Source organism: Trypanosoma brucei, chromosome 11, assembly GCF_000210295.1.
Source record: "Trypanosoma brucei gambiense DAL972 chromosome 11, complete sequence".
Classification (NCBI taxonomy): Eukaryota; Euglenozoa; class Kinetoplastea; order Trypanosomatida; family Trypanosomatidae; genus Trypanosoma; species Trypanosoma brucei.
This window is the reverse complement of record NC_026744.1, coordinates 3,282,240-3,307,819: the sequence shown is the minus strand read 5'-3', so window position 1 is coordinate 3,307,819 and position 25,580 is coordinate 3,282,240. Positions and strand designations below refer to the sequence as shown.

At 48.5% G+C, this 25,580-nt stretch overlaps 10 protein-coding genes across 10 annotated transcripts; 3 read left to right on the top strand and 7 right to left on the bottom strand.

Moving 5' to 3' along the window:
* Positions 1-181: 181 nt before the first annotated feature.
* TbgDal_XI13940 (hypothetical protein, conserved) lies at positions 182-6,769 on the bottom strand (the record flags this gene model as incomplete). Its single annotated transcript, XM_011782237.1, has 1 exon — positions 182-6,769. One exon carries the CDS (start codon positions 6,767-6,769, stop codon positions 182-184), a length of 6,588 nt encoding a protein of 2,195 aa, XP_011780539.1.
* Positions 6,770-7,443: 674 nt separating this feature from the next.
* On the bottom strand, positions 7,444-10,524 carry TbgDal_XI13930 (hypothetical protein, conserved; the record flags this gene model as incomplete). The annotated part of the gene is made up of 1 exon (XM_011782236.1): positions 7,444-10,524. The coding sequence occupies one exon, from the start codon at positions 10,522-10,524 to the stop codon at positions 7,444-7,446; it is 3,081 nt and encodes a 1,026-aa protein (XP_011780538.1).
* A 459-nt stretch (positions 10,525-10,983) lies between these two features.
* TbgDal_XI13920 (hypothetical protein, conserved) lies at positions 10,984-12,690 on the bottom strand (the record flags this gene model as incomplete). Its single annotated transcript, XM_011782235.1, has 1 exon — positions 10,984-12,690. One exon carries the CDS (start codon positions 12,688-12,690, stop codon positions 10,984-10,986), a length of 1,707 nt encoding a protein of 568 aa, XP_011780537.1.
* A 1,504-nt stretch (positions 12,691-14,194) lies between these two features.
* Positions 14,195-15,418, bottom strand: TbgDal_XI13910 (hypothetical protein, conserved; the record flags this gene model as incomplete). The annotated part of the gene is made up of 1 exon (XM_011782234.1): positions 14,195-15,418. The coding sequence occupies one exon, from the start codon at positions 15,416-15,418 to the stop codon at positions 14,195-14,197; it is 1,224 nt and encodes a 407-aa protein (XP_011780536.1).
* A 1,227-nt stretch (positions 15,419-16,645) lies between these two features.
* On the bottom strand, positions 16,646-19,102 carry TbgDal_XI13900 (tyrosine phosphatase, putative; the record flags this gene model as incomplete). The annotated part of the gene is made up of 1 exon (XM_011782233.1): positions 16,646-19,102. One exon carries the CDS (start codon positions 19,100-19,102, stop codon positions 16,646-16,648), a length of 2,457 nt encoding a protein of 818 aa, XP_011780535.1.
* An 821-nt stretch (positions 19,103-19,923) lies between these two features.
* Positions 19,924-20,433, top strand: TbgDal_XI13890 (hypothetical protein, unlikely; the record flags this gene model as incomplete). Its single annotated transcript, XM_011782232.1, has 1 exon — positions 19,924-20,433. One exon carries the CDS (start codon positions 19,924-19,926, stop codon positions 20,431-20,433), a length of 510 nt encoding a protein of 169 aa, XP_011780534.1.
* Positions 20,434-20,745: 312 nt separating this feature from the next.
* TbgDal_XI13880 (hypothetical protein, unlikely) lies at positions 20,746-21,156 on the bottom strand (the record flags this gene model as incomplete). Its single annotated transcript, XM_011782231.1, has 1 exon — positions 20,746-21,156. One exon carries the CDS (start codon positions 21,154-21,156, stop codon positions 20,746-20,748), a length of 411 nt encoding a protein of 136 aa, XP_011780533.1.
* Positions 21,157-22,115: 959 nt separating this feature from the next.
* Positions 22,116-23,513, bottom strand: TbgDal_XI13870 (protein kinase, putative; the record flags this gene model as incomplete). Its single annotated transcript, XM_011782230.1, has 1 exon — positions 22,116-23,513. One exon carries the CDS (start codon positions 23,511-23,513, stop codon positions 22,116-22,118), a length of 1,398 nt encoding a protein of 465 aa, XP_011780532.1.
* A 359-nt stretch (positions 23,514-23,872) lies between these two features.
* On the top strand, positions 23,873-24,172 carry TbgDal_XI13860 (hypothetical protein, unlikely; the record flags this gene model as incomplete). Its single annotated transcript, XM_011782229.1, has 1 exon — positions 23,873-24,172. The coding sequence occupies one exon, from the start codon at positions 23,873-23,875 to the stop codon at positions 24,170-24,172; it is 300 nt and encodes a 99-aa protein (XP_011780531.1).
* Positions 24,173-24,435: 263 nt separating this feature from the next.
* Positions 24,436-24,906, top strand: TbgDal_XI13850 (hypothetical protein, unlikely; the record flags this gene model as incomplete). Its single annotated transcript, XM_011782228.1, has 1 exon — positions 24,436-24,906. The coding sequence occupies one exon, from the start codon at positions 24,436-24,438 to the stop codon at positions 24,904-24,906; it is 471 nt and encodes a 156-aa protein (XP_011780530.1).
* Positions 24,907-25,580: the final 674 nt, after the last annotated feature.

The window sequence follows — 25,580 nt, the reverse complement described above, 5'->3', positions numbered from 1 at the left end:
AAACATCATTGAACTCTATTTCCATCGTTCCATAGTTTTGTATATTATATGAACAGGTTGTGGCATATGTATGTGCGTACCTGCATATCAGCGTTCTCCGTGCAGAGTGCAAAGAATGGAGAGCAAAAAAAAATGTATTCGTATAAGGAAGACAAACGAGATTGCACTCCCATCCGCCACCTCAAGAAAGCTCGGTTAGACCCAGTGAGGAGCAAACACCCAGAATAGCGTTGGACAGCAATGCGCTGAACTCTGGATCATCCCCGGTATGTGCAACGAGACGCACCATCTGCAGCAACGTCCGCTTAAGTGATGTCGTGTCGCTTTCGCCGCGGTCACAATCGGTTGGAGTTGCATCAGAAGCACCTTGTGGGTACGGTTTGCTGACCGCTGAGCCCTTGTCACTCTCCTCCACCGCCTTTTCAATCCCTTCCGGAACCGGATGGATTAGTGCTATTGTCTGCAAAGATGTTTTTGCCATTTGCCGTGCCTCCTCATTTCCAATATCGTGGAGAAAACGACGGAAAACTGCTCGGTTGCGGGCGCCCATCGAAGCTCGCGCCATACTCTGCAATCTTTTGTCAGTCAGTTCACCCTCTTCAACAGACTGTAGTTCACCAGTGCCAACTTCCTTCTTTTCAAGTTCCTGGGGAATACCCTTTTGTTTTTCCCTCTCACAACTCGGCCCACCGCTCGGCGACGACAAGGACCACTGTCGGAGAAGGCACAGACTGCGGCGTGCCACGCCGGCAAATAACGATGATTCTGCAGAAGAAACCGGCACAAGTACCTGTAAGGCATCAGTAACCACGCTCACATCGGTAGAGTAGCGCATAACATATGGTATAAGTTTTCCAAGCAGCGAAACCAGCCGCTCGAGGCGCTGCAGTGCGTTGACAAGGTTTTCTGGATACTTCCCTTCAGTCGTGCTACTCGCCCCAGTTTCGACAGCTGCCGCCATCACGCGTGCTAGTGACGTCAGCGAAGCAAAACAGGAGCAAAACGCCAAAAGGCCTTCACGGCGGCTTATGTGTAGGGTGCTCTCCGCGCCCTCAGTCGTAATCGCTGTTGCCGATGAGTCCTGTTTGTCGACATTCCACAAAACATCCACCAAGAGCATTTCAAGGCACTTTTCTGCACGGTTAAAGAATTCGCTGGGGATATGGTACAATAACCCGCGGCACGGTGTGGCAAGCACATCTGGGGAAGCGTACTCTAATAACAGAAGCACACCAACTCCACGAATTATTGCAGGTATCATTGGAGTTATCAAGCTGTCCTTCACACTTCCAGAAGATTGACAGCGTTCAGTTTGCTTCGCGGAGTCTTCGTCATTGGTGATAAAGTAAAGAAAGCCCATGAGGTCCATAAGAAAGTTGGGGTGCGCACCGGGGGGGAAAGTACGGCGAAGGGAAATTGGCTCTTGTTGACCCAAAAGATCATCCAACCCCGCACCACCGCCTAGCACATTGGACCTTTTAGTTTGGGATGTGCGTAATTTCTGGCCGACGAAGGTGATGACAATTTCCTCTGTGGGAAACTGCCGCATCACTACGCTCACGACAGCACCCCGCTCCTCCGCGCCTAGAAATATCCACAAGCGTTTCCACACATCAAGCAAGGCCACTTGAACCCTCGAGGGGAAAAAATAGGCTTCCGTCACTGCATGGGACCGAAGGCATACCTCTGAAAGTTGAAGATACCGAGGAAAATAATCATATGAATCTACCTTACTTTCTTCGCTCCGTGGTTCATTCGCAAACGACTGACGCAGGGCACCAAACAATGAAGAAGCAAAAACAGGGGCCTCTTCCTGTTGTCCAGATGAGCCCGGGGTTGTGGGTTGCGAGGCATTGCTGCGCTGAAGAACCACAATATCGCCCAGTGCACTTACAATGGTGCTGACAACAGCAGGCGTACACTGTGCATTTGCTGTGTGAAGGGACTCACTGTCGCGGTGAATCAAACCCTCGACGGCCGACCACGCTGCCTCACGCTCCTCCCTCAGAAGCAGAGGCACCTGGTCCGGTGCTAATGTTGATGATTTGAGTGAAGCCATCAATCCGTGCAATGCCCTTGTAGCAGAGAGCGCAACAACCTCACCGGACGTGGATCGTGACACGAGTCGAGACGCCGCACAAACATCAATAAAATGTGACAACGTTTTGCGTAGCAGAAGCTCTCCATCCACGCGCTGCTTCTCCACCTTGGCCTGTGTGACAAGTGCTTTGTGCATCGCGGAGTGGTGCGAAATGAATACCCGGTATACCGAATCCATTATTGTCACACGGACATCGTCTAAGAATGTTGGAGTGTCGTTAAAATGTTTCAAGAGCTGTGTCACTCGATGGCCTTCACTATTTTGACGGTTGGATTTTGGAAGGTGCGCCGTATCATCAGGCTCACTGGCCCCCTGTAGAGGGACACTTGGTGCAGCTGAGAAGTCAGGGGCCGCTGCGCAACTTTTTGCTGCCTCCAAAACAACGTCCATTAGGGGACCCAACACTTCGCGCAAGAATGTGCGCCATGAATCCGCATAAAGTCGATTGCTGTGCGCCTGAACAAGTGAAAAAAGCGTCTTGAGGGCGCTTTGCCGAACCTCAGGCCTCAAGTCGAGGCATCCGTCATACAGCTGCAGCAGCAGTGTGCACCACAAGAGGTCATAAGTTACACCACCATACTGACTGTCGGAAGTGGAAGCATTTCCACCGTTGTCGTCCGCCTCTCCATCCTGTAGATGCCCTAAGGAGGCACTGTAGTCGGCGATGGACCACAACAGTTGCACGGCACTGAGGTTAATGTTCAACCTTTGTTCCTCGCCCTGAGGCAAACGGTGCGTCATGAAAGCCCCGCCACACCGAATTAATTCCCGCAATCCAGCGCCGTTCAAACTTGTTATGTGGGAGTGTTGGACGGTTTCCAGTGTTCTAAACGCCACGCCGATACCTTGCTTTACACCCGTTGGCACATGGAAAGATTTGACTGACGTTGCTTCCGTCAACCCTGCTAACGCTCTGGCTTCGCTCGACGATAACGATGACATTAACTCAACGGGATCGTGCATAGTGACTGACCGACGTAATAAGCGTAAAAGGTGTTCCCACGGCAGGCCGCATAGATCTTCGCCAAATCCCTGAATAAGCTTAAAAACCTCTTTGAGGAGTAGCAGCGACAGATCGCCCGACAGTGTATTCAGCACATCAACGTCGTCACATGCCGTGTTCGTGCCGCCACCAACGCCAACAGTAGAAATTACGGCTGGAGCCACAAACGGTAACTTGCGCAAACTACTGTATATTGTGTCTAACAACTCTGTCACCGATGACAACACCCTTGGCCTTGTATCATCATCAGCACTGTTCCCTTCGGTGCTCACGCAGTGAGAATTAATGTTGGAAAAGGATTCGCTATCTTCTGGGAATGCCAATTGGGGCTGACCCAACAAACTGCTGAGACGGGAAAGTAGAGTCACGAGTCCTGTGTTGGCGAACGGCCCTAAAGTCAAGGGCTGAACGAGCAGTTCGCCACCCAATACGGCATCTGCTCCACATTTTCTATGGATCAAGTAATATTCAGCTTTTCCGTCACAATGGGTATAGCGACAAAGCTGCGCCGCAACGACTACGACGTTTTCCAATATATCCCCAAGTACCGACTTCAACTCTTCAACTGTGGCGGAGGCTTTCACCAATAGCATGAGGTGCTGAGGGCTAAACAATCGTTGATACAACACCCGTACCGGCCGCCACAACTGCAGAAAGAGCTTTGGGGGAAGCTCATCACTGCGGCCCGCTCCCACCAGCAGAGCCAATGAACAGCACTCACATATAAGTTGAAGCGATGAAAGATAGCTGGTGCTGACACCGATATTTCCCTCGCAGCCTTCGGCACCCAAGGGCAGGCTATTGCAGGCCTCCTTCACGAAGTTTGCCAGAAGATTCAACAGGGATTCGCCGCTTGGGGAAAGTGCACAATTAACGAAGAGGGCCCGCAGCGCATCCTGTAAGTACTCCACATCGTGTGCGGTGTCGCGAGAAACTCCCTCTTTTGCCGGGACGTTGGCGTGTTGTTGCCGTTGAATGGTTTTTTGAAGATCGTGCAAAACTTGCGGAGTGAAGAGCAAACACGACACGACGCCGCACCACCCGTCACCCAGACCACCACCTATGTTGAATGCTATAGATACAACACAGTTCAAAATATACTGTTTCTCCTCCAGTACTTCCAGGGAGCAGTCCACGAGTTTGGCCACGGTGTCGGCATCCGAACCAAACCCTTGTGTGCTGGGCGCGTGTCTTTCTGCATCCTCTTGTTGGCGCCTTACCACCCCACTCACCTCCTCCTGTCCACGCTCTTGACTAAGCAGTTTACGGAACACCCCAAGGTAGCTGTTTCGTATTTCAGGAAGGCGCAAGAAGCAAGAAATATACACCATGTTCGTGATCCCCCTCATCACAGTGTAGATGACCCCGCCCCTTCTCATTTTTTGTGCCGAAAGGGTGAAACTACGGAAAAGAAAAGGATGCAAACTGATGAAGGTAGATTTCATCTCCCCTAATGGGACACTATCTTTTTCCCGCGTGAGCACCTCCACTATATGGGCGAGAGTTTGTGTGAATATCGCAAGGAAATCCAATATATCTCTTGCCCCCGTCACTTTGGGGTGGGAAGGACGAGCATCTGTAGCAGTAGTGGCGGGGGGGACCTTGGGTGCACCGTGGTCGCTGTTCTCACCTTCTTGGGCATTCCCGAACACTCTTTGTTGCAACAGTCTTTGGGACCGCAGGACTGCTCTAAAATGAGATTTGAGAAAGGAAGCTGTAGTCACGGGGGACGGAAGCAGCTCACCCACGCTCTTTGATCCTTCGGGCAGTGGATCCACACGGACACTTTCTAGCACTCCATCTTCGACAGCAGTAATCATCCTCGTGAGTAGTCGTGAAGCCGCCGCAACAAGTTCTGCAAAGGGCTGAAGCAACTTCTCAGAGTCACCAAAAGGCGGATAACCGGGCCCTTGGGACTGAAGCGAAGACGATCGCGATGGTTCCATGCCGTCGCTGAGTGTGGTGGAGCCGTACCTGACACACCCCGAGTCTGGATTAAAGTGCACATCATGCCAAAATTTATGTGACTCTTGCTGGGACGATGAATCCTCATTCACCACCGTGAAGGACCTATTGCTCTCCGGTGCGATCAACAACAGTTGCTGCAGCACCTTATAGTTGCTGACCTGCTTGCGCCACAGTGACAAGAGTGATAACGCGCAATGATTTTCGACCTTGCGATCCACATCCCCCAGGCAGCGCGCCACACAAGAAACGTTGTGTCGAAGGATCGCATGCATGGTGTTTTGTAAAAGTGGAAGGGCATTTGAGAGGAGTGTCACACTCAGCTTCTGTGTGAGAATAAGTTGATGTTCATCATCGTCTGTCACTGGGATAAGTTCAACAATTCCATCATCTTTCTGCCCGGGCATTTGAGGCGAGGCGGAGCAACCGTCGCAACTGTCCATGCGTCTTAGAACGAGTGGCACGATGTCTTGATTAAGACATTGCACAAAGAAGATAGTTACATCACGAGAGGATGTAACCTTGTGAGTTTCAAAGTACTTAATAAGTGTTTCGAGGAGCAAGACGCGCAATCGCCAAGGTGCTACGGCCCAACTAGCGTCGGAAACCCCGCCCTCTGTATCCTGACCAACACTGTTGCTGCAGTGCATTCCAATCTTCAGCCATTTAGGCGCCGTATCAGCACAGAGCGCACATATATCCTTCACGTAAGCTACCATCTGTATCCGCGCAGTAAACAAATCGTCCCTCTCCTTCGTGTCCGTGACGTCCAACTTGGTCTTTTGTAGTGGGACTGCCGAACTTCCAGCGCTAATGTTGTCGTCCCCGGAACCTCGGATAGGATCCCCACCTCCAATGTTTTGAAGTTTTTCAAGTACTGCAATTGTACGCTGCTCAATAGTGGCGGCGCAGGACGCCTCCACTACAGACGCTGGCGTGGACTGTATATACATGGTAAAAATTACGCCCATAAGATCCGCAAGCCCCGCATTGCTTAGCTCACACACGGAGAGAAAAGACATGAGCATCTGCAAAATACTGATCTGCAACTCGTCATCAGCGGCTGGTGACGGCACAAGGTCCCCAGCCACTTCGCCGCCGTGAAAGGAGGAATTACTAGCGCCGTACTTTGTACTTCCCAGTCTCTCAAAATCTGTTGCTGCTGCACCAACTCGTACCTCTGAGGCATTCCGGTGCCGGGCACTGGAAGTGGCTGTGGCGCTGTCGACTCCGTGTTGTAGATTATCTTTGGAAGCACTATGGGGACCCTGTGATGTAGCAACCGCCGTGTTGGTGTTGGGGAGCGCGCTTCCGAGCATCTTACGCACAAGATTGCAGATAACTTGCAGAACGGTGGGGGTAATGGGTATCATTTGGAGCGATGCCATCTTGGCCAAGTCCTTTAGACTCCGCAAAAGCAGCGGGCGGCTCTGCCGCATTCCATGCAGCGAATCACAAGCAAGTACGAACGCGTGAAAGATGTCACCTGCTGCGTGACCATTCATGCGCGCGTAGTGGATGGCGTCCCGCAGGGGGACCAGAGAACGGTGACGGGTGGCTTCAAGCATCAATTCCTCGAGACTCGACTGAAAAACCACCACCACCAGCGTCGAACTCGAGGGAGGGGATGACGAACTGAGAATCCGCTTCCTCGGTGCTGCCCCATCGGTGTCCTCCGATGTATTGCGGCCCGAGCTCATTTAGTGGTTAGTCTTGGACACAAAGACTCAGCGACGATATTCGGGGTTTCAGTAAAAAAAAAAAACTTCGCTTTGAAAAGAACACGCTGCCGCTTATTTTGCGTGTGTTGGTTAATGCAGAAAGGTCGGTAAATTTCAGCTAATTCTTTGCTATGCGACCCCCCGTCGACTATTCGTGGGTGGTTCCTTCCGTAAACGGGAACGTTGCAAAAAAGTATGCAAATGCAGTAAACGGTGCAACGTTTTTCCTATTGTTGCTTTTTTACCCTTTTGCGTTGGGTGGGAAAGAGGCTAAGTGGACGAAAAGTAAAAAGAAAAAAATCAGAATCAAGGCGAGAAGTGGAGAGTAACGTGTCCCTTCGCGGAGAGGATTTGAATCGCAAAAATAAAGTAAATTCTAATGAATAACTGCACGAGGTGACAGCCACACTGCAAAGACATGGGACAAACAAAAACAAGAAATAAAGCTGAAATACGGCCACTGACGGGGTCAGGAGACCCACTCAAACTTTGAACCCACCCCAGTCTTGACTGCGCGTCGCGAGCGCACTTTTTTGGCAGCAGACACCACATCTTCCCGAAGGTGCACCTCATGACATACCGCCTTCAACGTGGTACTAGCCTACAACTGAAGTAAGCGCACCGCCCACATATTCGAGCCGTGCCTGCCGCTCTCAAGCGACCACTCCCCTGCGCATGTTGCCAGTCCCACCACCTAACCCCTCGGCTAACGGATTCGGGCAGGTTGGTGGGGAACCTCCACAACTATGGATTGCTTCAGCGCCGTGCCGCACTACTTCTTGTTCTTGCTGCGGCAGGACCATTCTGCCCTCTCCAACCACATTTCCAGCATCAGTGACCCTAGAGGGCACTTTCCTAACGTTGTTTGACCAATCTGGTGTCCCGAGCACTTGTGGATGCTTTTCGCATAGCGGGACCGGCTCATCGTGTCGATCATTCAGTGGTGTCGTAGCAACCGTCACGATTCCGCTTGTTCTCTTTTGTGGTGTTTGGGACGCGGAACCTCCACAGGCCTCCGGCGACCCAGTATTATCCGTAGAAGGCGCCGTTGGCACAACTACGGAAGGTCTAAAAGGCGACGAAATATGTAACGGGCGCAGAGTATCGGCAGTTTGTGAAGTGAAGCAGTCATTACAAGTGCTATCGCTTCCAATCGAGGATGTAGAGGGGGCTATGTGCTTCACACGCAGGACACCCATAAGTCGAGCATTTTCTACCTCTTTTACGGCACATCGCTCATGCAACTGCGAGTTGCGCCTTTCTAATGTTTGATACTCCTCGTTAAGTGCCGCCCACCGACGATGGAGTTCCTCGCGCTCTTTATCAACTGCAGCAAGAAGAGACTTTTGTTTCGCAAGCAGGCCTTTCAGCGTGTCTTGTTGTGACCACTCAGCCTGTTTGTCCCACAACTGCTTCAGTTCCTCTCGCTGCCTGCCGTAATCGGTGGCAAGATTTCTCAATTGAGCGTGAAGCGAGGCGAGCTCTTCACGTTGCTGCTGTACACAGCTCTGTGCGGCATCTGCAATAGACTGGACGTCTAGGTGACGACGCTGCAACGCGCTGTAGGTGATCTGCAGCCCTGCCACCACGCCCGGAAGTGTTTTGGGCGTACGGTAGCGGCGCCATACGGCCTCTTGCCCTTCCTCGTGGTCCTCATCCACCCGTTGCTGGCCGTCAATGTTGTCGCATGAGGGCGAGACCTGTTCACTGTCAATCTTTTTGCCGTTCTCATCGTCGCCCCGATCGCTACGCACGACCATAGCCAGTCTCCGTGCCTCCGTTCCGTCTTCCAGAGCACGCTGCCTTGACTCCACCTGATCTTCATCCCTCTGCATGCACCTCAACAGCTGACACAAGTCCTCGCAACAGTGTTGCATCACCTCTTCCTGTTCCCGTAAAGTTAACGTGGTCGACGAAGCCTGATTCCGAGTGTGCCGGAGTTCCTCTTGACTCAAAAGTACTGCATGCCGTTGTTCTAGCACTGCCCACATGTAGCCATGTTGCTGTAGTAGGTCCATTTTTGCGGTATACGCTTTCAGTACAGCACACTCAAGCTGCGCGCACACGGCTTCCGCGCGGTGGTTCACAACACTGACTCGTTCGGCGCGCAGTTGCATTCGCAGCCTGTCCATCTCTTCGGCCACTTCAAGTGCTTGCCTCACGGGAAGCTCTTCACTTTCACGAGACTTTTGTTGCATGACGGCCCGTGCCTCCCTCTCCAACTGTAACTCTTGCTCCACCAACTTCAATTGCTTCACTGCATCCCGTAGCCTTTGGTCCGTCAGCTCCCGCTTCTCCGTTTCTACCTGCAGCCTCTGCCTTGCTACCGCCAGCGATTTGTGCGCCTCCTGAAGCTCAATAGTGCATTGGGCGAGGTGCTCTTGCTGCTCTTTGTGGCACTCATCAGCTTTGTTACGCCTTGTCACGATTGTTTTATGTATGTTTCCATCCAGTTTTTCCAGCACCTCCTCATTTCCCCTTGACACGTCGGTGAAGACATTTAATATGCTTCCCGGTGCCAGCCTCTGCGTCTGTTGCTTGACCACCTCGTTTCGCTTGCGCAGGTCCATATGGCAAGTGGACATACTTTGAATAAGATTGCCGCAGTGGCTCTCTGCGTGTTTCAGACGGACTACCAGCGTTCTTAGTCTGTTTCGTTCCCCTCGGAGTACCTCTGCGTTTTGCCAATCGCGCTGCTCCTTCTGAGGAGGAGAGCTTCCCAAAGTGAGCGGTTGCCACTCTTCTGTTGTACGTTGTTCGGGCGACTGGGGTGAGGATGACTCTCGTCCCGCGCTCGCACCGCGGCTCCCGCCAACACCCCTTACGTTATGAGATCCGCGACGCAATGCAGAGATACTATTAAGAGATCCCTCTGCGTACATAACGAGGCACCTAATGGAGCGAAAAAGGTGTGAAACAATGTCGGAAAGGTACTCGTACCTGTCTGCATACTTGTCAACGGCCTGCACCGTTTCTAGTAATGAGGTGGGTGCTGAAAGGCACTCGCGAAACTTGGCAAGCTCATGTTCTCTAGTCATTTCATCAAGAAGCCCAAACAGCTCGGCCTGTGCGTCGGTCGCGTCCCCGACGACCGTGCCGCGACACGACGGCGTGTTTTCCTCTGTGACACCATTGCTTTCTTCGTAACTTTCAGTTTGTGTTGACTTAACCGATCCCGGCGTAAGTGACACATGTGGTTGTTTTTCTGCCATCTCCAACTGCGATGCGAGTGCAAGCAGCTCCACTTCGCGTTTGGCGAGCTCCGAAGCCAAGTTGTGGTACTGGTGGGCCTGAACTGAGAAGAGGAATGCTTCAACGACTTCTCCGACTCGAACGCGACAGTACTGTTGTGTTGACGCATCATTCAAAAGTTGCAAGAAGATGTGGTCGCGAGGTAGTTCATCAGCTAGTGCGGTGATAATGGCTTGAATGCTACCCCGCAGTTTGTCATTGTACACCTGCCTGAGGACGGACTCCCGTCGCGCAACCTCCACAACAAGATTCGCATTCGGATCGCCCTTGCAACGCTGCCCTGAGGGCTGATAAGCGGACGACCTATTGCGACCGCCCAAGTAGGCCGCCTCTATATCATTGTCAAGACAGGCGCCACCGACGTGTCCCGTATGAAGTTGGTGTATGTCTTGCAGTTCACCGTGGGAATTGATACCCAGGTTGTAGAACATGCGACCAGCTAACTCAGCTGTGCGTAGCCCTTCCTCCGAGGCGTAAAACATCTCTCAGCCGCACCGTTCGCTTTTTTTTTTTTGCTTTCTATGGATAGGGGATTTATGGATACCGGGAGTGGTCCCTGCTCTAACCGTCTCCCTATGTGTATGCGTCTATGTCAAAAGTTTAACTCAGCTGTGCGATATTTGGCAATGTATCTATGTGGGACGCACTCAACAGTGTTACACGCACGGCCCTACCTTGTCTGTTGGAGGAATAGAGGAAAGGAAAAGATTATTGGGTGCAAAAGAAAAAAACAGATTTCCTAAGGGCCAAGTTTTGTTTGACTATACGACGTTACCTAGCACATGAAGGGAAGGAGAAACAAAAGGAAGGACATATGTACAAATATATATATATATATATATAAATTTGTGTATAACTGATAGGGTAGTTTGCACCAGCTGGAATAATAATCTATAGTATGCATGTATGATCGTGTATTGAGGGTCACCAACTTGGCTTAGTTAGGGGGCCGCAAGTATTTTTCGAATTTCTGCTTGAAGGCCAACGCTCTCGGGGTGATCGGGACACACATCCAGCGCACGCTGAAGCTGTGCGTATGCCTGTTCAAAGAATCCCGAAGAGTATGCAATAAGCGCTGCGTTGTAAAGGGACTCAAGTTGCAGGGGCTGCACGGCGAGTGCCATGGTAATGTCGCTGTACGCTGCCTCCACATTCCCGGCTCGTAGCTGCAACACCGCTAGGTTATTTAGTGCCTCGGCACGTTGTGGGTTGGCGGCCACTGCAACACGAAAGGCGCGCTCGGCAAGGGACAGGTCCCCAGTGGCAATTCCCACGTGCCCAATGTTAAACCATACATCCGACAGCGATTCGTCATCGGGGGCGACGGCTGCAGCCCGCTGGAGACAGCTGAGAGCAATGTCATATTGTGAGCTGTAAAAGCAGCAGAGACCGAGGTTATTCCACAATTCTGTTGTCTGCACTCCCATCTGCAGTAAACGGCGATACAAACGAAGGGCTACTTCCGGTTGCTGATTTTCATAAAAGTGGTGTGCTGCAATACAAGCAATTGCTTCTACGTTGGTGCTGTCTAGTTGCAGCACGCGACGATACATGTCGCAGGACTTCTCTTTATCCTGCAACTCTTCGTACAGCCGCGCCATGGCGATACGCAGATGGTGATCCGTCACGTTTTTGCTGGAGGCACCTGACAACACCTCCAATGCTTTAAGGGGTTGATCCATGCGGACAAAAACCTTCGCTAACCGCAATACATCCATTACGTTCTCCTGCAATGCAAGGGCGGACTTGAATTGCTGCTCTGCCTCGCGAAGCTGTCCTAAACGATAATGCGCCTGCCCAAGACGGGATAGCCACCACCAGTTCCGCTGTTCTTCTTGTGAAAGAATATAATTACATAGTTCCAGAACCATTCGTGGCCGGTGGGCCACATGCAAAAGATAATCACAAAGCAGTTTCGCTACTATGGGTTTGTCCTGTACGTACTTTACCACGTCCAGCTTCTGCAAGTCTAGGTGTGTTCCACCCGGAACCGATTGCAGCGACGCCGTCCCTACACGGGCAAGTCGTGCCGTGACAGGACTCATGGAAGAACTCCCCAGACGAGCGCTGTGTGTCCCCGGTCGCGCAAAGCCGCAGCGGCTACTAAGGGGTCTCATTGTACCCTTACCGCAAGACATTCTGCTTGGTGGTTTTCCAGGATTCGCAGCCGCCGGTGGCTGACCTCCGCCAAGTGATGTACCAACCGCAGTTGCATTCGATGGAACGGTTTGCTCGCCATCCAGGAGCACGTCGTTAACGCCATCGTCGTCCACATCAATTTCCTCAAACCAGTTTTGCTGCGCAAGCGCCTTCATTTGTATGGACCAAAATCGCGTGACGGTCCTTTCAATGTGCCCATCGTTTGGACTTTGCCCACACGCCTTTTTCTCAGCTGAGTTCCCACTAGATACAAGGGTGGCGAGAGAGCGGGAAGAGATGGCAACACATTCCTCCAGTCGGCGACGGCGAAGAAGGCTTAGGGCATAGTACATCGGATCGATGCCTGGAGGTGCCTCAGAACCAACCTCTATCGGGTTCCCGTGACCGGTACTTGGCGCCTCCGTCATCTCAGCCATTGGCAAGCTATGAAGATAATGAAAGATATTGGAGAGAAAGAGAACATACAAAGTAATGGCACGGGCACCCATACATTCAGTGCACTTAGTTCTCACAAAGCCAAGTTGCCACGTGGGGAGAAATGCTCCCGGCGAGTAGCAACCCTCTACTCGCCCTTCCCAACCTTTTCATTGGAAATGATTTTTTTTTCTTCTTTGAACCTTAACGCTGTGCACAACACCTTTTAAATCATCACCATAATGGAAGTTACCCGCTACCTTTCCTTTCGTTTTATGAACGCTACCGAAAGAACCTGAGTGATGACAGTGATAGCGCACAAACGGATGCAATGCATCCGCTAATTACAACAATGTTACGGTGGGAAAGAAGACCTTACGTCAAGACGGCAAGCCAAATAAATATCAATCGTCCCTCGAACAGTTCCACGCGAAGCGCATCGATTGCCGATCCGCCGGAAAGGTGCCAAAATGTTATGAAAGAAAACGACACTCAACTGTTTCTCGGTGCTCCCTACGGATTACTTACTTTTTAAGTGGGTTTCAGCACAATGTGCCCGTGAAAACTTTGCTCCTCCAGACAAAATAAAGTGGCTTGTCATCCTCACTTCCGCCACTTCATACACGAAGTGCGCAAGCAATCCACCAACAAGGGGAAGGGAAACAAAATAAAATAATGCATCCCCTCCCTTTCAACATGATAACCCGTTTGCCATCAATACTAGTATATATTGAGTGACACCAAAAAACAATCAGACAAAAGAAGAAAGAAAATAATAATAATAATGTATATCTGACGTCCGAGAGAAGGGGTCCAACCACGCGAACCGCTAGCGAACACAGGCATGCACAGATTGAAAAGTGTTCCCTAAATTGCTATAGGTAACAACATCGGCTCCCCAGAGGAACAACAATAAAAAAAACAAAGGCATGTCTTAAATATTGATATATATATATATATATATATATATACACGAAAATGTACAGATCACACAGGCGGGTCCTCTCTGCAACGTGGCACTGTGTAGATCTACTCAGTTCCATTGGCACAACTTGTTTCTTTCCCCTTTCTCTTTTTGACTTTTTTTTTTTTTGCATTTTACTTCCTTGTTCTTCCTTTTTCCATTCACACGTTCGCATTGCTCCACACAATGTTGACAAGGTACTTTACCCATTTTTGTCTTTCTTTTAAGTTTACTTGGTCCACTTATTTCACATCTCCTTTTTGTCTTTTTCTCGTTCCTCTGCCCTTTCTTTTCCCCACAGTTCGATGCACATGCGCAAACACTTCTAATGTTACCCACTCATCACCACCCGCCTAACGGCCGTTGTAAGCACCAAGGTCCGGCAGAAACGCCAGAAAACAAAATGGATAAAACAAAGGACTGACAACAGCAACCAAAACAATAAGGCTGTTAAGTGTGTATGCGTGTAGGGGGTTTATTGGGGATGGGAATGGGAAGAGAGACGATGGGCCATTGAAGAATATAGAGAAGGTAAAACAAAGGGAAGAAGAACAGAAAAAGAAGCAAAGGTAAACAGAGAAATGATGTGCGGCGACCTTCTAGGAGGGCTTGCATCAAATTTCTTTGGGCTCAAACAGTTCAAACAAGTGACTGCGACACACAGGGCAGGTGCTAACCGCCGACGCACAGAGACGGCATAGTACCTTATGGCGACACGGTAGCGATATGACGGTGGGCACATGGTCCAAACAAACGACACAGTTTTCCTGTTTGCTTGAGAGAACATCGCGTACGTGCTCAAGGTACTCAATCATATCCCGCTCCACTAGTCGTAGCTGTGAAAGTTTTAATTCGTCGATGTTTTGCGGGAAGACAACACTACGGTGATTCAGTTTGTTGAGAATGTCTTGCCGGATTTGATGTCTTGACGGGAGATCTAGCTCCTGCTCTGTTGCCGACGCGGGCCGCGGCGTTGTCGGTTCAACGAATAATGAGGGCTCGTTGGTCCCTTCTGTAACTCCCGCCGTCGATGGCAAGGGATCGCTGTTAGTATGATTGAAGTTAGCACCGTTTTGAGGTCCTGCACCTCCAGTAGGATTTGCCATAAAAGCGCTGTAGTCCTGCATCCCCGCGATAGAGCCCAAGGTAGCGCCATTTCCACTCGAGATCCTGGGTATCGCCATCTGTTGTTCCTTTGGCATCCACTCCGGTTGCTGAAGCGATTGCTCCGAGGACCCATTGTTAGAGCGTCGTCGACGACTGTTAGGGTTCCTGCTGTTTTGACTGGCTGCTGAGCCCAGGGCGTGAATGCGCCCCCCAATTGCAAGCAGCTCTTGCCTCGAGGGGATTTTGCTGCTTTCAAGGTACAGATGGGCATCGGTATCTTCAACAACGCCCCTGTACGCACAAGCTGGCACACTTCCGGGTTCTTGCATCGTGCTGAGCCAGAGATTGAACTCATCTTCCGTCATTGGTGAGTTACTGATACTATTCAGTTGGTATTGCGTCCCATTGATGCTCGCCAAACTGTGTGGAAGCACCAGAACTAGATACTTGTCCGTTCTAGTGCTTGTATTGTGGGAAAATCCATCATATGGTTCGCCCGTCGTAACCGCTCCGACACGCGCTATGATGTAGCTATCTGATTGATCTGGCAGTTCCACTAGCACACGTACGAAGGCACCGTGCAGAGCACTGTGGTGGGAGGCATCTGATAGAATTATTTGTGTTGCCTCATTGCGCACCAACTGCGCCTCCTTCGCTGCTAGAAACAACTGACGTTGCTCCTCTACTCTCATTACTTCACTATGAGGAAAGGGAGTGATATAGAACAACATTGCATTGACAAACGGACAAGAATTTAGTAAGCGCAAAGAACACAGAAAATAAAAAAGTGTGAGAAAACAAAGAACTTTATTCAATAGACTTATGTACGTACATTTGTATATATATATATATATGCAACCTCACTACTTGGGAAGCATGCTCTCAAAACGTTGTCCCCACTGCGTATATGCATGCCGTATCTTACCGGTGCTGCTTCTCAAGTCAGTTGCTTCATAATATGTGAGTTGTATATCCCGTCTTCTTGAATGGAAAAAGGCCCATCACAGAATTTACTTACGTCATTTTCTCTGCATCATTGGTGCATCTTGTCTCTCCCCCCCCCTCTCTCTTTCCTTTCCACTCCTTCAGATACACAGTTTCATACACGACATGAGGGAAGAAAAAGGGCGACTACGCGCACAACCACTGGGTTACACAAATGATGGTGGTTTTTAAGAGTTACTGTTAAGAATTTAAGGTACCCCTCCCTACACCCACAAGAACACAAAGCAGCAGAAAGAAAAACAAACAAACAAACAATAACAGAATTGAAATGGGGGGAAAACGATACATACCTGAGCACCTAAAACTATATATTCACACTTTATTCCTTGTATTTTTCTTCGGTCCACGTTTTCTTTTGAATTCACTTTATCTGAACCGTGGTATACGGTAGAAATGCTCGAACAAAGTTTACTTCTGAAATGGATGGAGTTGCGGTAACAGGGCCAAAAAGGGGTGGTGGTGGAAATGTAAGTCGAAGGAACAAAAGCACTCCAATTAAATGCAACGCAGTGGATGTATTACATGTTGGCCTATGCGTTAGGGCAGGACGCCACGAGCCCGAATAATGAACAAAAGAAAATACAAAAAGAGGGGAGAAAACAGCGGGATCACAACAATGAGGAAAAACAAGGGAGGGGGGGGAACTCCGGGGTTTACAAAAGGGCCCTCACCAGTTGTTATAGTGATCCCATAGAGAAGAGGGTAAAATGGAAGAAGCAAACTAGGAACAAAGGATTTGTTGAACAACAGACGGGCATGTCCCGTTCTAAGTCAGTCAAAAAGAAAAAGAGGATTTAAAGCGGCAGAGGTTGTAAAGCGAAAATTCAAAGTGCACACAACTACAGAAGTCGCTCCACAACAAAACCTACAAATACCGGTCCTCCACATTTGCCAACGCACAAACCACACGTAGTATCTCACCAGCGAGCATGGACACACACAAAAATAACATCTTAAGGTTGGAGGAATACAACCCGCCCTCCCCAGCCGGGGTCTGCTGCCCCTTTTTGAAACTGAGCGGAAGGGAGAGCCCGTGCCTCGCGTGGGGATGTGTGACACACACGTGGTGTGAAGGGGTTCGCACCTCCGTTTGTACATCCTGTTGCAGCGAAGAACCCGAGTGCAGTGGCGTTTACTGCGAGGAGGTTTTCACCCTTGGGGCCGACGGCGGTTGGGAGACAACACTTCACTTCCGGAGCCAAATCATATCTTTCGTCCGGGCTCGTACCTTTCCCCTCATTTCCAACGGATAATACACTGAGTCGCGCATTCAAGTGACGACGCGACTCATTTACAAGTGCTTGTACCCGCGGTGGGGTTACACACGAGGTTCTTCCACGAGGACGCCGACTTTGAAGTGATGAATGCAGCGGCACACCGGATACAGTAGTTGTCCCCAGAGAATCACCACAACCGCCGTCGGGAAGACGGCGCACTTCTTCTCTATCTAAGTCTGTGGAGTTGTGACTTCTGCCGCTATTTGTCACCAGCGCTCGTAATGCTGCAATGGGGTTTGCTCTTAGAGCTTCGGCAACGGGAGAGCGGCGGTTGTTATTCACATGGGACCCTTGCGAAGTGCTACACTGTGAGTTACGACCACGAATCACGACACGTGAAGGGCGTTTCCCCCTATTCATGTTCGCTGATGGAGCGGGAGTTGCGAGGGAAAGGGGCTCACATTGGCCAGAGGGTGAGCGCGTGGAGTGCCCCGAGAGCCCTGACAGCGAAAGCGATAAGGATGTGACAGACTCATTCATGGACGATGTGTGCCTCAGTTTGTGAGTTTGGTATGAGTAAGCGCTAAGATGGCTAACCACACCCGACCCTACAACTCGCAAATGACGTTGAGCATGGAGAAAATCGAGCGATTTAACGGGACGCAATAGCCTCCGCTCGAACTTCTCCAGAAACATGTGTTGTGCGCCCATTACACTCCCCGGACGACACAACCTTGTCCAACCGACCGCACCGCGGGCCGTGAAGCCATAACGCCTAATAATATATGTGCATGCTATGGTTCCTGTTCGACCCAAACCAGCATGGCAGTGCACAGCGACCGCACCACCGCGGCTGTCGCTTTTCAGCCTCCCACGAAAACGTACATCTTCTCTGCCCTTCGGATGAAGGTCCACTGAATCCGATGTTTCCCGCTCCTTTGTTGCCCTCTTTCGCGCATCTGAGTGCGTCGCCGGCGGTTGGACGCTTAGAATGGGATCAACCACCTCCATAAATCGATTTATGATCGCATCGTTCGGAGCGGTTCCATCGGGAAACTCCAAATCCTCGTGCTGAATACCGCGCGAAAGAAACGCGTGCCGATCGTAGAGGGGCTCGTTAAGACGCACGACACCCGCCACCCTCAGTTCCTGAAACAGTTTTGCATACATCACGGGGTCCCGATTCGGATCCCCGCTTACTGGTGAAGAAAATGTTAACAAGGCTTTCGGTATAATCCAACAGCAGTCATAAATGCGCAGCCTGTCGTATTCCTGAAGATCAAAAGTATTGGGATCATACCAACCGAGTTCCACGGCACGCTGCAGCCCGCCAAGGATGTCCGACAAGGAGAGCGGAAAGGTTGACACGCCATAGCTTGCATCACGGAAACTTATAATCGGCGGAAACGCCTCCTGAAAGATGCGCCACGTCTCAGCCGCACTCCAGCGCAGTCCAGCCACACAAAAGCAAGCAAGGAGGCACGCGGCATTTGCTCGCTCATGGTTGCCTAATCCACTGCAGAAGACGACGGGAATAACGTGTTCGCTTATACCTCCCCACAGTAAGCCACCGCTTAACGACTCATTTGTATTGAAGTGCACAAAGTCAAATACATTATTCTGTGAAGCCTTCATTTCTTGGTTGGAATCATTGTCGTCGGACCTGAAGGAAGCGCACAACTCCAACAGCGATTTCAAGTATCTCGAAAGTGCAGTAACGCAGTCGAGTCCTAGGGGCCCGAAATCAGCAAAAAATGGTTGGTACTGAAATCTCGGTCCGTTTCCAAGGGTGAAATAAAATGCGTCATCCTCCAGAACCCCGTAGCAGCCACCGCCTTCACCTAAGCGCTCACGCAGGCGGCGTTGAAACGCACCGTTGTTAGCGACACTGCCACGGAAACCGTGAGGAATTTTCACTTGAAGATCTTCCCCAATCACGTTCGCCCCTTGAATTGCCGCGCTGGGGACACTTTCCGAATGCAATGAAGGCGGTGCCGCGAATGCAAAATCCCCAAAATTAGGCGCCTTCATCGCACTGTTGACATTACATGTGTCCTCCTGCGGGGTGGGGGAATTATTAAGTTCCGCTTCAATATCATGCAGTCGCTCACTCACTGAAGTGAAGTACAGTACACCCGGGATAACCTCTATTGCCTGCTTTCGCTCCAACAGTTCTCGGAGTGGCCTCGGCATCTACCCTAATAAAGAAAATGCGGTTCCTATTATTCCACTGCACGCAAGACCAAACAAAGTGCACCAACAAAATGTTAGCACGTAGCGAGAGAAAATAGCGGAGCAGAGAGAAAAAAAATACTGAGGGCAGGAGACGTATGAATTGTGAGGACAGAACATTATACCCACATCATTATCGCTTACTATCATGCAACTGACTTAAACCCTTCTCATACGCAGCGCACTCTCGTAAATCCATACAGGATGGGATAGTAAAGGTGTGTGGGTGATTTGGCAGAGTGGTGTGGAATGAGGGTGACGCAAGGCTGCCACCATTACTTGTTTAACCCTCCACAAAAGAAAAAAAAAGTAAAAAAGGAACGTTTGCTGCCTTGGTCTAATGAGCCTATGAAACATCCTAACGATTCTTCAACAAACTGACTCACACTATATACGACGACGGGGTGGTACACTTCCATTAGTTTCGTCTGCATCCTCACACCACTTCTTCCCATATTATTATTATTTTTATTATTATCATTGCCACTCCTTTTCCCTCTGACTCTAACCTCTTTTGAAGTTCAATAATCCCCTGCCGTATCTTCCACCTGATTTCTTATATTTATGTCCCCTCCCCCCCCCAAAAAACAAGTTCATCTCCTCGAGCCCTAAGAAACTCAATACATTTGTATCCACCAAACCGCACCGCTTCCCTTTTCCTTTTCCTTTTACTCCAGTCTCCCCTTCACTTCTACATTCCCTTTCTTTCCCCTTCCCTTCGAGCCACTTCACTCCACCGCATTGAACCAAAAAAAAAAACAAAAGAAAAAAGAAACGTGAGGATGGGCCAAGAGAAACTCGAAAAGAAGGCTACGAAAGAAAGGAATAATGGCAAAAGGGGAGGGGGAAGAAAAAAAGAGCGGGGAGAGCGGGATGAAATTATTGGAGGCAAGCCGAAACACAGAAACACACGTGCACACATATATGCACAAAAGGAAAACCAGTACACAAAGCCGCTTAAACCTCAACAAAAGGTATTTTTCTGGGAACACGAATGGTGGTTGGTGATGGTAATAATAACGGAAGAGAGAAAGGGAGGAGAGAGAAGAAGAAAAGAAAAAGAAAAACATCAAAAAACAGTAACAACAGCAATAAAAACGACATCAAACCAAACCGAGCAAAGAGGTGAGTATTTTCATATGAACCTGCATTCGAACACAAATGCACCAAATGGAACAAACAAACAAACAAACAGAAATCGCGTTGGTTTTGGTACGGGGTGTTCTCCAAGTAACAGGAAAAATAAAACGAAAACAGAAGAGCGAAAAGGAGGAGGAGGAGGAGGGAACTGACACAAGTGATTAATGAGGATTAACCACTTGTCTAAAAATGGATATAAATAAAACGGACAGACAAACAATCAAAAGATATAAAGAAGGGTAAAAAAAGAAAAAATACACCTAGACAACTTTAAAGGCGTTTGTCCCCGCTCTCGCATCTGGCATATTAAAAAGAAAGAAAGACAGACAGAGAGAGAGAGAGAGAAAGGGGGAAAAAAAAACAACAGGAACGAACGGCAAGTCAAGAAGCAGAAAGCGCACCAATCGCTTATGGTTCTGCTCGCGCGTACGTGTGTTTGAGAACTGAGCCTTTGTAAGGAATATTCAGAACTGCCTGCCATGGGAGAAGCACAACTGCAGCTCAATGTTTGTAGAGGGGAATGAAAAGGGATGAAGAAAAGGAGGTATAAAAGAGGAGGAAAAGGGAGTGGTGAACAATAACAATAACAAAAACCAATAATAATAATAATAACAGTAATAATAAAGATAACATCTCCATTTTATGCTGCATATAAAACTGAGTGCCGATAATGTTGGGGGGGGGTGGAAAAAAAAGCACGAACAAAACACAAAACAAACGAAGAGAGTGAAACAATGGGCGGAGATAATGCCACAAAACTGATGTCGATGTGTGCCCCTTTCGGGGAGTAAAGAAACCGAATAAGTACTGACACATTCATCCACACAAATGCAAACGGCAGCAAAGAGAGAGAGAGAAAAAAAAAGGAAATACATACAGAGAAACACGAGAACAGGAAATCCTCACTTGCCTCTGGAATTCATATCCATATTCATATCTCTGATATTTTTATCGAAACCTCAACAAATATGCGCTTGCCGCTCGCTTACTTAACCTTTTTTTTTTTTGCTGGTCAGTTCCTTCTATTAACCACTGTCATATTTTCTTTTGCAAAAACGCCGCACGATCGCTTGTCGAGTTTTCTTTCTTTCTTTTTTTTGTTTTACTGAAATGGTGAAGGGTCGACCATATCTTCCACTTTCTCTTTCCTTAAATAACGTCTGGAAGATCTGCGCGTGTACATTTGTGGAGCAAGGAAGAAATATAAAATGATAACAATAATAATAAGACCACAACAAACAATTATTCTCCATTCGATAAAAACAAAACGAACAGAGCATTTTACTAAATACTTTTACACCAATGGATTCAAACAAAATCGGCAACAGCATCGGGAAAAAGCGGGGTTTCTTTTCGGTCGCTCAACCATTTTCTAATTTTTTTCATTGTTTTTTTTTAAATTAATTACCCACCTCCACTACTCAGTGGGGCAGTCATTGAAACATTGAAAATAAAGAAGTCCTGCTCACTTCACCAAATAAATTTTTGTAAATGAGAAAAACAAAAACAAACTTCTCCCTCATCTCCTTTTCTCCCTTCATCACCTTTAGGCACCTTAATCACACCAACGTGTGCACGCCATAACACATACAACAAAAAACAAAATGAGAAGAACCAACAATAAACAACTGAAACAAAACAAAAACAGAACAAAAAAGAACAACTTGGCAGGGGAATGAATGAAATAAAGTAACCCCTCCACACAAACACACGCACACACATACGAAAAAAGAGTAATGGCCGACACAAAGGGAATAAAAGCATTTAACGCTCATAACCTCAAAGAACTGAACAATGGTTCAAATGAACATCTCACAGATTAGTTAACAACGGATTACATGACAGGGGTTGGGGGGAGTTTAGAGCGGTTGTCCACGTGGTTGGGATGCTGGCGGCACTCGGGAAAGTATTTATGCACATACGCGTGACTCATCATTTGTCGAGCATTCAGACGCCTCTGACGGTCATAATGCAGCAAGTTTAGAATGAGGTCACACAAAAGTGGTTCAGTAATAACTTCCCGCACGGGGCGGGCACGTGCAATGCGAGCGATATGTTTGGGATCTTTGCATGGTTGTAATGTACCTGCAGCAGTAAAGAGGTCACGAGCCTCTTGCGTGCCACACCGCACAGACCAGTCGGCAGGAAGGCGTCCAAGCGTCTTCTCCATTAAGTGCAGGTGCTCCAAATTGTCATGAGTATCATACAACAGTTTCCCAGTATAAAGTTCATAAATGATACATCCCATCGACCACAGATCTGTTGAATACATCCATCCAAGGCTCAACACAACTTCAGGACTGCGGTAGTGACGTGTTGACACAATTGCTGTGCGGCTATGGCGCTCGTCACAACAACCGCCGAGATCACAAATGCGCACACGGCATGGTTCAGGGGGTAATGCTCTGTGTGTCATTGGGTCTACCGAAGTATCACCAGATTCCATTAAAATATTCTCCGGCTTCAGGTCCGTATGCATGAGATGAAGTTCCGTGTGGAAGTAATCCAGTGCCGCACCAACTTGGAAGATAATCTGTGCCAAATGGCGATGATTGAAAGGACCATGTTTCATTATCCAATCTAATAAGCATGGCCCGTACTTGGGCATCACAATACACATATGACCCGTTTCATTCTGGAAGTAACGCTGGATTTTCATTAAAGGGAAACGGTCCTCCACATCGGAGAGTCGAACACGTTCCATGAACTGAATTTCAATTTTCGCATCGCGAGTGTATTTTGGCACATTACGTACTATTTTTACCGCACAATACTCTTTCCGCTTCCGGTCCCATGCTTCCACAACTTTCCCGAATGTACCCTCACCGAGCAGCGATAGTATTTTAAAGCGACCCGTTGATGCATCGATATCTTCTCCCAACACAACGTAGAAGTGACCCTCCTCACGACTCTGATTTGGCAGGGCATACGTCACCTTCTTTTTCTTTGGTGGTGGTTGCATTTCGCTGTGTTTTGCAGTACTCGTCGTGGTGGCGGTTGTTCCTGTTATCGATTGATTGTTTTTGTTGCGGCCGTCGTCAGCAGTGTCGGCTGTTTCTCTGTCACGTTTGCTTCCCGAACGACGGGCGCTGTTTGTGGATTCCCTCGGTGTCATGTTGGAACATGCGCCGTTGTTGATTTTGGGATTGTTGTTTACGTGGACATTTACTAGTCCTGAGGGGTATTGCTGGAGACCAGCTCTGTGGGTTAGACCAGAGCTTATGCTATCCATTGTGGTTGTTTTGTAGTAAATACTCTTTGTTTCTTGTTTTAGTGATCTATCAGACGAAGCAAGTGCCGTACTTTCTCTCCGTGTCTTGCTTTGTCTTCGTCTCCTCGGGTGTTGTTGTTTTCTTTCTCACTCTTCGGGTGAAATCGCCGTGGGTTAATGCAGTGTTCTAAAGGAAACAAACAAACAAAAAAAAATCACCGTCTGAATGTGTGAATCAGCCGAAAAAAGAAAAAAAAATACGCGCAAGCGCTAGATGTGATCGTTGAAAGAACGATGGTTAAGGAGCACAGCAACAGCAAAGGAAGGGAGGTGAAGAAACACAATAAAGTAGTTCTTCCCTCTCACGTAAACCTTCCTATATGTGTGCGCACCTGAGGGCCTCGTATATACGACCCACCAGTTGGTTGCAAACTTTGTGTCTCCTTCACACCTGTTGCTTTAAGGAAATGAAAAGCTGCCTCCTTTTCCTTTATTTGATGCTCCCTTCCGTCGATCCACCACAGGTACAAAAGTTAAAGGTATCCTCTTTTTTTTCCTTTCGTTCTCTCTCTCTCTCTCTCTCTCTCCCTCCCTCTTTCTTTCTCTCTTTTCGCTTGAAACTTTACCTCAACCTCCACCTCCTTATTAATCTCTTTTCTTTCTCGGGGTACCTACGCTAGGTTTAACGCGGACTCTTTTGTTTGACACTCACTTTACCCTTGTACTTTCCTTCCTAACTTTCACCAACTGTTAACTTCCTCTAAGCAAACTTGTTACCTCTAGTCTAGTGATGATTTGATTACAAAATTGTGAAGAAAAATCAGGATAAGAAGTAAAGAAAGAAGTGAAGACGGTAGAGAAATACGTAGCATACAATGTGTTCACGTTGACAAACGGCAAAGTGCTGTGTAAAAGTAAGCGATCAAAAATAGAACCATTCGTAATGTCACACCTTGGCACAGCAGTAATGCACACACAACACGCAGAGTATGGCGGAGAAAGAAGTGTGCGGTTCGGAAAGGTATACGTGTATGGGGAGGGAAGGAGGGATGAAAAGAAAATGTGTGTGTGTGTGTGTGTATATATAGTAAATATATACGTGAAGGCGTTTAACCTTACTACTGAATTCCAAGAGAGAAAGAACAAATTTCCCGATCCCAAGGGTTGCCCAACATTAGCGTACCTGACTAAAGTTGCCAGTAGGACTCAGATTCTGGGGACAAAGCGGATACTTCCCTGGATGCTAGGGAATAAAACTATAAAATTTGTTTTTGTTTTTGTTTTATTTCCCCCCCCTCCTCTTCCTCCTCCTCCTCCTTTCCACCACCCCACTACTCCTCCCTTTTTTCCTTTTCCCTTTTCATCGTCACTTGGCTCCCGCTTCACACGCCTTCTTCTTTATCTCACTAAATGACTACCGAAACGCAGCCATTACAGGTGGAAACCCTTTAAAAAGGGAATTGACAGTAAACATTAAGAAAAGAAGAGGGAAATAGAGGGATTAGAACGGGAATTGAGCTTAGTAATATTGGAAACAAGTGACATGAAGAAAGGAAACAAAGCAAACAAAAAGAAAATATGAGACCGGAGGAAGGATATATATATATATATATTAATAAAACAACGCCAGCACCGACAGCAAAAACAAACAAACAAACAAAAGGAGCCCATCTCCATTTTTCTTCCCCTTAAAATACCAAAAGATGAACATTCACAGATGACATCGAATGGTTAACGATAACCGCAGCCAGTGAATCCGCGTCTGGATGAGGAGGAATGGCAAGCACTTCTTCTGGAGCAGTAGTCAGCTGTAACGTGCCTTCACCTCTTTTTTCCACCACACGCAGTGAATTAGCGGCACGATGGCCAACATCTCCATTACATCAAGTAAACTCTTTCATCGAAGCAGCATCCATCGATGTAGAGTAGATGGAGCGAAGTAAATACAAAAGAGGATTAAGGGAGAATGTGGTGGAAGAGGGGGAGGGGGAAGAAAAAAGAAACTCATCACTCACCCCCCTCATTCCGAAAAGAGAAGAATTATCAAACTGGATCCGCTTGTAACGGAACAGCTGACGGCCCCTCACA